The following is a 12,494-nucleotide window of genomic DNA, read 5'->3' as shown; positions in this document are numbered from 1 at the left end:
CCGAAGGCCAGTTAATTGTTTTCCTTCTGTTCAAGGTACGGCACCTAACAATAATAACAACAAAATAATAATTTAGCTGGTTGGTTCCTGACAGTTCACGATCATGTAAAAGGTGTTTAAAGGTACAACAGTGGTGTTGGTTCCTCTCATGATCATAGGTTTTCTGGTGTAAACGAATACCTTGAATGTCATTTCAACACATAGAGAAAATAAAATGTAGCTAACTTACTTTACTTTCTGAGGTCATGGGTGTCCTCATAGGAGGAGGTGGCTTGTGAGCAGGGGGAGCACTGCGAAACAAACACAAACACACGTTTCCTAAGTACACGGAAACATACTGAAGCAATTGTTTAAGTCACTGACAGTAGGCAACATACTGTATCTAGTAAACATAAATTAGTAGTCATTTATACCACCAAAATGCAGGAAATATTGTTTATAATTTTAAATGTTTTCTGACTGTGACTAATTTCTAGTCCTTGGTTGAACCACTTTATGCATGGCCATGCTTCTTACAACAGGGTTAATACATTATTTCAGATACAGCTAGGCCACTAGGTGTCAGTGTGTTGCTTGTTTCATAATGAAAGGTGGTGAATCCCTGGAGAAAACGACTGACTGCCCCTTTAAGATTTGATAAGAGGTAAGCAGACTGACTCAGCATCTCTGTTCATGCGTTGTTTGCGGATGATGAACACAGTGGTGCAGATGATGGCGACGAGGAGAAGGACTCCGATGATGGCCCCGATTATACCTCCCGTAAGTCCACCAGCCTCAGCCAGACGGGTTTCTGATAGAGAGAGAGAAAAAAAAGAGTTAAAATAAAGTTTGTCATCTAATACACAATATGTCCTAACATTCACAGTGAATTCAACTTCATTACACTGCTCCCATTGTTATCACTGATGTCCAGAGGAAAGCATTCGCCACTAGAATGGAATGCTCTGGAGGAGCAGCACTTAAGCCTAAGATAATCATGACCATTTCCAAAAGACCACCAGGGGGGTAACAGCCCTTCCAGCATTCCAATACGTATTCTGCGGTGATGGAATGCCTTAGCAATGTTTTCAAAGCAGACGACTATAAGAACCCCACTGCAATATTCCAACGGCTGCTCTAAAGTCTGAACCTAAGAGTAGAAACTGTTACTGCAGGAAAGAGGGGATAAAAACTATTAATACATAATTAATTTCAGGATTAATTTTGGAAAAGGAAGTGTACAGAAACGTTTGACTATATACTGTGTATACTCAATGTGAAGTATGATTTATACAGAAGCAAATGTAGAGACGTCTTCAAAAACACAGCATCATTAAACTCACATTTGTGTGTGTACAAACCGTTTCAAAGAATATTTCAGAGAGAACACATCATTTAACACATGATTTATCACTTTTAAGAAACACACGGCTTAGTATAAATAAAGAATGACTCTTTTAAATGAATTTAAAACCACAGAAACTGACAAATGTTCTGTGTACATTTATCACTATACTTTGTGGTTTGCAAAGTGCACTGTTTAACCGACAATCGTCCAGTAGGTGGCGATATAACACTGCGCCGTGAGTAAAAAAAAAAACAAAAAAAAACAGAGCATGTTCTGATCTGAGCACAAGGTCTTTTCCTCCCTTTCCTTTCTCTGTAAAAGTGTCATGTCTCTGGAAAAATGGGGTCTACTAAATTTTGCTGTTTGAAAATCAAGGTTGTTTAACACTGGCGTCAGGGTCCAAGACTCAAAAGTACTGCAGGCTACTGACTATCATTAAAAAACTGGTTTATTCAAGGACTAGAAAGCATGACGGAGACAATGTATGAATAAGCGCCCTCTGAGTCGTGCGGTGATCTAAGTGTGGACCCTATCCTCAGATGTCGTCTAAGCCTTTCAAGGCCAGGAGGTTCACTCTGTTTGGGTGGGTAGGAGGGCCCTTATTTCTCCCATTACTCAGTGTGCTAGCCGATATAACAGCTAGCACTAGGCGTTTAGTGTTCTCCTCTGAGCGCGTTGAGGTACGGTGTTACTGTGATATCAACAGTTAGAAAAGAATTGATGTCTGGGATTACACCTCGTAGTAGAACGTGTTAGCCTTCCAGTCTGGGGAGTGTTAGCTCTGTTAGCCACCTGTTAGCTAAGACTCCCCAGGCTGGAAGGGTGATGGCTAACATGTACCTCATAACACTGTACCAGAGGAGAACACTAAACGCCTAGTGCTAGCTGTTATATCAGCGAACACACCGAGTTTTAAAGGTATTTAGAATATTCCTTTCAGCTTCTTGATGCGAAAACTGTTTTATTGTTCTTTTAAAGGCACAGTGTTGAACCGCAGTTACAGTAGGAGGAGGGAAGCTTAGACACTGCAAATGTGTGTTTCACTAGCCCTGTGTCTCCCACCATTTTTCTACCTGCTGCCATTTTTTTCCTTCCTTCCCCCAGTCATTTTGCGAGCCAAGCTCATTATTGCATCAGATTTGTTGCCATGGATGTGTACCGCCTCTTTGATATGAAAGAGAGAGTGAGAGACCGAGAGAGAGAGACCGAGAGAGTTAGTTGTGACAGATACTTGGCCAACTGGAAAGACCAGCTTACAAGGACAAACAGTACAATGGAAGAGGAAAGAAGAGAAAGAGAGAGGAAACAAAAGAGACGAGTATCGACTAAAAAGGCTCAGGGCTGCTATTAGTGTGGAGAAAAACGGCAAAAACATCAGGCTGCGGGCTGTCAATCTCAAATCCATGCTATAATCTGGCAGTAATATAAAGAGAGATATCAGGTCACAGGTAACACATACCTCATATCAGTATCGGGCAAATATCAGTTTCAGACTAAACAAGCCTGTACTTGTTGGTTTAAAAAAAAATGGAGTAAAAGCAATGGTGTAAAGGAACAATAGGTGAGGTCAGGTGTTTTTGCTCCTGGGCTCCCCCTACAGCTTTATTGTGTAATTCACTTTTACAGCACTGCCCTGAAACCCAACGCTGACGTGTCATCGACACAAACTATAATGACATGTCACATTCGGTCATACAATATTACCGCCCCCGGATGACACCCACATGCGCCATTTTTAATAAACGTGAGAAGAATATTTACGACAGAAGCATACGAACATGGAGCGAGGGAGTGTTTTGGAGCTGGTTTGGTGTATTGCTTACACATTGTCCCTCCCATTTTTAAGTGTTTTACAAAGTTGAACTAGAAATGGAGTGTGGTGTGTTCTCCCTGTGTCTGCGTGGGTTTCCACCGCGTGCTCGGGTTTCCTCCCACAGTCCAAAAACACACGTTGGTAGGTGGATTGGCGACTCAAAAGTGTCCGTAGGTGTGAGTGAATGTGTGAGTGTGTGTGTTGCCCTGTGAAGGACTGGCGCCCCCTCCAGGGTGTGTTCCTGCCTTTGCGCCCAATGATTCCAGGTAGGCTCTGGACCCACCGCGACCCTGAACTGGATAAGGGTTACAGATAATGAATGAATGAATAGAAATGGAGTTAGTCTTAAACTTATGCTAACACAACCTTACTGGAGCTCAACATGCTTGCAGGAGATCACTAACTGCCAATGTGGTTATATAAGTTAACGAATGCCTAATGAAGATGAGCTGGACAATCTACCCTCCCAGAGACAGGACAGTTCAACGATTTTCAGTATATTTTAATCTGTGATACAAGCCATTCATATTTTTATTAATTTCTACCCACATTTCTGATTATTTTATCTTCAGCACAAATGCACACAACACATCGGGTTTCACTAAATCAATCAAATATTAATCTCATACTGACACACAGTCAGAGAAAAAAACACTACTGTATTGACTGAAATGTGTGTGTGTGTGTGTGTGTGTGTGTGTGTGAAAGACAGAGAGAGTTATTTAGAAAAAGTGAAGGTCAATACAGACAAGGATGGAACAGGGAAAAGAGTGTGTGTGTGTGTGTGGTGGTACAAAGCAGAACCATGACAAAAAAAATCCCTCCATCATTCACATGACTTCGACAGCTTCATTTATAAAACCCAGAGAGCAGCTCGTGTGTGTGTGTGTGTGTGTGTGTGTGTGTGTGTGTGTGTGTGAATAATAATGCACAGACTCAGTCATCTCAGTCATGTCACAGAGGAGAAAGCAATAAAACATGTCATTATTTATTCAAATTCCAACCTAATCTAATTTATTCAGTGACGCCAAACAAAACCAATACAACACTAACCTCAGCCTCCGCACACACAAGGCGTACACAAAGACCCGGGCCAAGCACACAAACACAAACCAAGGTTATTAATCAGGGGTCTCCTCCCTGTCCTGCAGAAACAGACTTTACCCAGATGATGGACCACTGCTGTGAGAATCTGATGGCATTCAGCCACACGATCTTTAGCCAGTCCAACTCATCCTAAAGGTAACAGGTGAATAGCCATCATTGCAGCTGCTCCAGTGTCCCATTTCTCTTCATTTTTTATATGAAGATACACACCGTGTGCACTACAACATCATACACAGGCACAGAACTAATCTGAGCTGAGGAGAAGACATTCCCCTTATTAGTGAATTAAACTGGTGTCAGCGACACTGTGTGTGTGTGTGTGTCGTGTTGTGTCTCTGGGGACAACAGTAAGGTTTCTGCCAGTGCACATTAAAGGCAGTAGACAGTTGCCACAGGAGGAGGCCAAACTCCATCCTCTACAAGGTCACAAACACACACACACTCACACAGAGGGAAAGAGAGAGAGAGAGAGAGAGAGAGAGAGAGAGAGAGAGAGAGAGACAGAGACAGAGCAAGAGAGAGCCAGAGAGTGAGAGAGAGAGACAGAGAGCGAGAGAGAGAGAGAGACAGAGAGCGAGAGAGCGAGAGAGAGAGAGAGAGACAGAGAGCGAGAGAGAGAGAGAGAGATCGAGAGAGAGACAGAGCAAGAGAGAGAGACAGAGCGAGAGACAGAGAAAGAGACAGAGAGACAGAGAGCGAGAGAGACAGAGACAGAGAGAGAGAGAGAGAGAGAGAGAGAGAGACAGACTGAGAGAGAGAGAGAGAGAGCCAGAGAGCGAGAGAGAGACAGAGCGAGAGACAGAGAGAGAGACAGAGAGCGAGACAGAGAGCGAGAGAGAAAGAGAGAGAGAGAGAGGTTTTAATACCTCTGAAAGTTTAATCAAGGCTCATTACAAGCTGTGAGAGAGCTGACTTCATTAAAGCTTCATTAAAAGGAGTGTGTGTGTTATCTTGGTTTTCGTATATTTCCAGGCCCTAATTATGCAACAATATCATAGAAGAGCTGTCCCAACTCTGCAGCACATCCAGAGAAAAAACAGAACTAAACAAAAGAACCAAGTAGGAGGCTTTTGATGTTGTAAAGTCCATGTTTCTACCTAAACACACCTCAGCTGCCGTGACTCTCTAATGAGCTTCTACAATGACTCAGACGTATACAACTATGTAGACACCTCTAATAATTAGGGAATTAGTCTAGATGCCCATTCTGCATGCTCTGGAGCAGCTGCACATGATTCTTAATGCCAAGGATGATCAAGAGGGGTTATAACTGTGTTCTCGGGGAGCTGGAGCACCTTTGAATACATGTTTGGAAAGATCTGGAGTGCCATAACTGATCTAACATCAGTACCTACAAGGCACAAGGCCTTCTCCGAAGCTGTAAAGGGAATAAAAGAGGAAACGTTGGCCGAGATGTCCATTAACTTTACCGTTAAATATGTCCTTACACAGTATAAAAACAAACAAGTGTGTGGAGTTTTAGCTCTACTACTACTGACCCCAAGGACACACACTACATTAACCCTATTAACTTCTACTCACAATGCTCTCACACACACACACATACACACAGCTGCAGTGGAGCTCGTTATGATTTTGGTGTCTTAGAGTGTGCTCTGGAGGCAGCTGTGTGTTTGAGATGCAGATGTGTGTGTGAGAGCATTCGCCCACGGCCCAAACAGCTTCTGAACCAACAACCTCCCTATTACTGAGCCATTACCCCAATTACACTGTCTGTGTGTGCGCGCGTGCGTGTGTGTCTGTGTGTGTGTCTGTGTGTGCGTGTGTGATACAGAGAGAGAAAGTATGGGCTTGTTTACCTGTTAACTCAGAACCCTTCAGCTCCATTAGAGAGCACTCAAGCGCTAGAGCCCAGTAATTCCTGTGTTTTCCTACTGAGAGTAAATCGGTGACCACACAGCAACATGATTCAGTGCATAATGAGATCATGAGGTCTGATTCAGTTCAGTTTTGTTTCATTACTTTGGCACTATTCCGAATCAAATATATATAAATATACATATATATATATACACACCATTGGAGCCTACAGATATTAACAATCACACACTTGGGTGCAAAGGTGGGGACACACCCTGGAGGGGGCGCCAGTCCTTCACAGGGCAACACACACTCACACATTCACACCTATGGACACTGTTTAGTAGCCTATCCCTCCTACCAATATGTGTTTTTAGACCGCGGGAAGAAACAAGAAATGCAAAGCGGCACCTAGAGGAAACCCTCGTAGACACAGGGAGAACACACCACACTCCTCACAGACAGTCACCCGGAGAAAACCCACGCAGACATGGGGAGAACACACCACACTCCTCACAGACAGTCACCCGGAGGAAACCCATACAGACACAGGGAGAACACACCACACTCCTCACAGACAGTCACCCGGAGGAAACCCACGCAGACACAGGGAGAACACACCACACTCCTCACAGACAGTCACCCGGAGAAAACCCACGCAGACACAGGGAGAACACACCACACTCCTCACAGACAGTCACCCGGAGGAAACCCACGCAGACACAGGGAGAACACACCACACTCCTCACAGACAGTCACCCGGAGGAAACCCACGCAGACACAGGGAGAACACACCACACTCCTCACAGACAGTCACCCGGAGAAAACCCACGCAGACATGGGGAGAACACACCACACTCCTCACAGACAGTCACCCGGAGGAAACCCACGCAGACACGGGGAGAACACACCACACTCCTCACAGACAGTCACCGGGAGAAAACCCACGCAGACACAGGGAGAACACACCACACTCCTCACAGACAGTCACCCGGAGGAAACCCACGCAGACACAGGGAGAACACACCACACTCCTCACAGACAGTCACCCGGAGGAAACCCACGCAGACACAGGGAGAACACACCACACTCCTCACAGACAGTCACCCGGAGGAAACCCACGCAGACACAGGGAGAACACACCACACTCCTCACAGACAGTCACCCGGAGGAAACCCACGCAGACACAGGGAGAACACACCACACTCCTCACAGACAGTCACCTGGAGGAAACCCACGCAGACACAGGGAGAACACACCACACTCCTCACAGACAGTCACCCGGAGGAAACCCACTCAGACACAGGGAGAGACAGAGTTTGAAAACAGAACCCCAGAACCCTGTCGCTAGCTGTATGACAGAGACACTACCTGACTCAATTAACACACAGATTAATTCATATTTTCCATAACAGTCTCTTTCAATGTTAAATACTTTATTGAACAAATATCAAATACTGTTACAACTGATTTAATTGTTGAAATATCCTTAAATGAATACAGTTGATTCCCACAGTTCCTAAAAACGTGCCCAGATCCTCTCAAACACAGCTCTGGCTGTAACATTAGCGCATGCCTGTGTTAGCGCAAGTATTCCAAACATCCTTGCACATCCAAACCACAGGCCACAGAGGGGAGAAAACACCCCGCCAATGTCTCTGAATATCACACACCCATTTAAAACCAACCGCTGCTTGCACACACTATGGCTCTGACTCCAACACTCCATTAGCAAGCATACCACTCTTTCACTCATTAGTGCAAAGTCACAGTCTAAGAGGTGGGACTGAAACGGGGACGAAACCCAGGCCCTTACATGTCTGTACAGAGAGAGGGGTGCATACAACTGACTGCAAAGGGTTGCATCTTCTTACTTTAATTATAATGAAAAAATGAGTCAGGGGAAGGTATTTGAAAGGGAACATCTACAATTGTGGGGAAACACTGTTCTTTCTGGTTTATTTATGTTCAGAAGTGCCGGGTATTTTAAGGTGGAATGATATGTTTGAGCAGAAGAATATTAACTTGTCTGTAGGTTTTTTGAGAAACTCATTTGCAACTTGAGTTGATTAGTTTTGTAACACTTTCGGTCTGCGTTTACTTTGATGAGGTTAGCCGTCTCCCACTTTTGAAGACATTTCCACCTTAAGTGATCTGAAACAGCAAAAATAAGTCAATATTGCCCACCCATGGAGCATGAATAAAGCAATATCCTCATCTCGGTTCATGCTTTTCTTAGCTGTGAGCAGAGAGAGAATGCCTAGCATTCCAGACTGAGACGCTTGTTTTTGTTTTTTTTTCTTAGCCATTTACTGACAATGGGGCTTCGTAAAACACATTAGACCGGTTTTGATCCTGCAAACAGACTTGAGAACTAGTGGTAAAACTACATCCTCAGAATTTTATAAAAAGTATTGTTTGATAAACATAAAGAATGTCGTCTTTAAGCAACACAACATTTAAAGAGAATTCAGATTTCCCTAAACATACCTTAAGAATATATCACAGGAAGTCTCGTATGTCCACTCTTTGCCTTTATAATCTCCTTCAATATCTGTGGGTAAACTCAAAGCAGCTTTCGTATCCTCCCAGGCATAATTTTAGCCCATTCTCGCTGGCAGTATTTTGCTCCAGTTCTACCAGATTGATGGGCTGTCGGGGCATGTACTGCTTTCTTCAAATCTATCCACAGCCTATCTATTATATTCCAGTCTGTAGACAAGGCCATTGCAAAACTCTCACCTTCTGTTCAAACAATGCCTCAGTCGACGTGCTCCATGCTTTGGATCACTGTCTCATTGCACGATCCATCCATGCTTCATTCTTAGCTTTTTGACTTGTGGTAGGGAGCATTACTTTTAAAACTACTGATACAGGCCTGCATCATGCTTGCTTTCATTCTGTAGAGCTCCAGTTCTTAATGCAGACATGCACCCCACTGTTCTCCTCACAGCTTTTCTCTCACCACACATAGCAGTGTACGTTATGATCTTAAATTCAACTTGGCTCTCGTGGGGCCACATAGCGTCGTTCCAAAATTCACCTATCGTGATAATTTGACTTTAAACATGCTCCGTAATTCCTTCCTACGTTTCTACTACGCAACACAGGCTCGTGGGAAACGTGCTTCACTTTGATTCCCTTCAGTTGTTGGCTGTTTGTTTTCTAATCCCTTCTTTCAGTTCTTTTTCTAGGTACTTCTTGGTAGCATTTTCATGTGCCCACCTTTCTCTGCTCTTCACGGTCGCTGTTGTTATCCCAAAACACTTTGACATATTCACAACCTTCTCTAGCTTTATGGAATGCAAGTGTGTTCATTTTGAGGTCCTCCGACTGCTGTTTTCCTGATTCCATCTTAGCTGCTCTTGGAAGACTACTTGAGACTGCCTATCTTCCTCGCTAAACCGAACGGCAAGCTTAATCTTACACACCTAGAACTCATTGAGCATTAAGTGCTGGCACTGATTTTTAAAGCTCAGACGCCTAATTTTGCATATGCCAACTGAATACTTTGAATGTGTATCTAAGGAGATGCAAATTTAGATTGAGTTCTAACCTGTTATAATAAGTACGTCGTAATAAGACTTTCAAACTTTTTGAGGGTACACACCATTAAATGAGCTTATAATGTTATTTTGAAGATCATTGGTGCAGTGAAGGTACATTTTTTTCAAATGATTACAAATCTAACTGGGATGCTAAAAATTGCACTCAAAGATCCATCCATTCATTTATCCATTGTTTGTAAGCGCTTATCCAGTTCAGGGTCGCGGTGGGTCTAAAGACTACCTGGAATCATTGGGTGCAAAGCGGGAATACACCCTGGAGGGGGCGCCAGTCCTTCACAGGGCAACACCCACACTCACACATTCACTCACACCTACGGACACTTTTGAGTCGCCAATCCACCTATCAACATGTGTTTGGACTGTGTGACTTTGGCTGTGGGAGGAAACCGGAGCACCCGGAGGAAACCCATGCAGACACAGGGAGAACACACCACACTCCTCACAGACAGTCACCCGGAGGAAACCCACGCAGACACAGGGAGAACACAACAGACTCCTAACAGACAGTCACCCGGAGGAAACCCACGCAGACACGGGGAGAACACACCACACTCCTCACAGACAGTCACCTGGAGGAAACCCACGCAGACACGGGGAGAACACACCACACTCCTCACAGACAGTCACCCGGAGGAAACCCACGCAGACACAGGGAGAACACACCACACTCCTCACAGACAGTCACCCGGAGGAAACCCCACGCAGACACAGGGAGAACACACCACACTCCTCACAGACAGTCACCCGGAGCAGGACTCAAACCCACAACCTTTAGGTCCCTGTAGCTGTGTGACTGCGATGCTCCCTGCTGTGCCACCATGCCGCCGCACTCAAATGCATATGACTTAAATGTTAGCGTTGCTGTTGCTATAAATAATTACATTCTGCTATGCACAGTTAAATGTAAATTGAACTGAATTGAAAACATAAATAGATGCGGCAGGGGGGTGGGGGGTGGAGACAGCACAGAGAGAGAGAGAAAGAGTGTAATTGGTCTTTTGTGTATGCATCCTCCATTGATTAATGTCATGCAGTAATATTCTCTTGTGTCCTTTCCTCACCTGCAGTGTTCCTCATCTTCCCTCTCCTCACTCGCTCTCTCTTGCTCGCACGCCAATGCTTTTTTGGCATGAGCATTAAAGCCTACATTACTGCTTAGGCTGTTCTCATAACTCTCCCTCTCCCCCATCACTCAGCATAATGCTAGTCAACGCAAGCATGTCCGCTAACATAACACAATTACAGATGAGCAGTTAGTGTTCTCCTCCCACTGCGCTGAACCCAGTTGTGATAGAAGCCACAGCTAGTGGCTGGCAGTGAATAAATGACTTAAAACTGACAGAAATAGCGGTTTATTTGAGCAATTTAAGACTGTAAATGTCCTGAAAAAACATTACTGTGGCAAAGTGGCGTTGCAGACATATTTTGTCTCAGTATGTCTCAGGAGGTCATGTGGTGGTTAAAGGAGAAGACGTTATGACTACTTTTGTAAATAGGTACACACAGCTGTGAGTAAGTGAGGAGTGTGTGTGTGAGTGAGAGAGTAGCTGGAGGGGTTATTTAAGCGCCGGAGTGGGATTAGAAGACTCAGTCAATCTGCATATACAGCCAGAGGGATGAGTAAAAAGGAGGTGACCATGGAAAGCCTGTTATAGACACACATAAGACCACCCTGGTGTCTGTCTCTCTCCGTCTCCCTCTCTCTCTCTCTCTCTCTCATGGTGGCTCTCAAAGGAGCCACAACACATAACGAGTCAAACTAAACATACTTGGGCTGAGAGAGAACGCTTCCATCGCTAATAACCATGAAAAGATGCTCTCAGCGGCTCTGTTAATGGATTTCTATGTGACTTAGTGATCCCTACAGGCCTCTAATGCGGAGTGGATGACTCTCCTTCTCTCTTTTGCACACTCTCACTCGTCTTTCCCGAGCTCAGACGCTCATAAAATCCTCCCTGAAAACTCAGCCGCAATATAGGCAGCGAGTGAAGTGCCATAATCAATCAACACAACATCAGGTGTGCTTTTACCTTCAACGTTCTACGTTCAGCTTCAAAACATAGGCTTATCAAAACCAGCAGGAATCCAATATCAATATATCACTCCATCTCCCCCTGCTACGCCCATATCAGCGCTTCCACAGACACAGACGTCTCCCAGACAGACAACACGGCTGACGGTCTCCAGGGTGACGGCAGCTCGAGAGCGAATAAGAAATTCCCGCCGGAAAACGAGAGCCTTGCATTCTGATTAACGCTCCCACATTCGCTTTAATATGAACCTACGCTATACATCCAAGTGTTTAAGGTGCACCAGTTGGGGACACAGATGTTCAACTGTGAAATAGCATTCGTAAAAAAAAAAATGCTAGGATCTGGAGCAGTTTGCCGTGCCTAATGTCATTATGCTCAATGGCAATTGTCGGAACAGCGCTCCTACTGCTACGGCTCCGTCCTATAGTCTACTCGTCTGGGGAGGGCTTTGATTTCAGGTTGGAACATTTCTGTGAAAATCTAAGGATGTTCCGCCTAAAGAGCATGAGTGAGCTCAGGCACTGATGATGGATGATTAGTTCTAGATCCACTCCAACTCAATCCAAGATATTAGATAGAGTCCCATCTCTCTGGAGAATGCAATTCCACTTTTTCAGAGCTCAGAGCTGGATAGACTCTTGGCTTTTAGCTTGGTGATTTTGGGAGAATGTACAATCTCCACATGCACAATGGAGCATCAAGGATCAGCACACTGTGACGTACCTGAATTCACTCATTTTAATGGGTGTCTACAGGGACTTGGACTTACTGCGCCCATGGGAGGGGGATATAATTTAATCACAACCTTTGGGCGGTGATGTTTC

General features: G+C 44.6%; 1 protein-coding gene across 1 annotated transcript in view; it reads right to left on the bottom strand.

Annotated features, from left to right (window-relative positions):
- The window catches only part of si:ch73-22o12.1 (nectin-2), a 79,361-nt gene that overhangs the window by 3,521 nt on the left and 63,346 nt on the right, over positions 1-12,494 (bottom strand). The window contains exons 7-8 of the mRNA XM_066683971.1: positions 658-790; positions 230-290 (exon numbers count right to left, since the gene is read on the bottom strand). Of these exons, the coding sequence (XP_066540068.1) occupies positions 230-290; positions 658-790 (194 nt within the window). The remainder of the gene's footprint in view (positions 1-229; positions 291-657; positions 791-12,494) is intronic.

This window comes from Hoplias malabaricus, chromosome 10 (assembly GCF_029633855.1).
Source record: "Hoplias malabaricus isolate fHopMal1 chromosome 10, fHopMal1.hap1, whole genome shotgun sequence".
NCBI lineage: Eukaryota > Metazoa > Chordata > Actinopteri > Characiformes > Erythrinidae > Hoplias > Hoplias malabaricus.
Note: the sequence above shows the minus strand (reverse complement) of the source record. Positions and strands in the feature narration are given on the sequence as shown.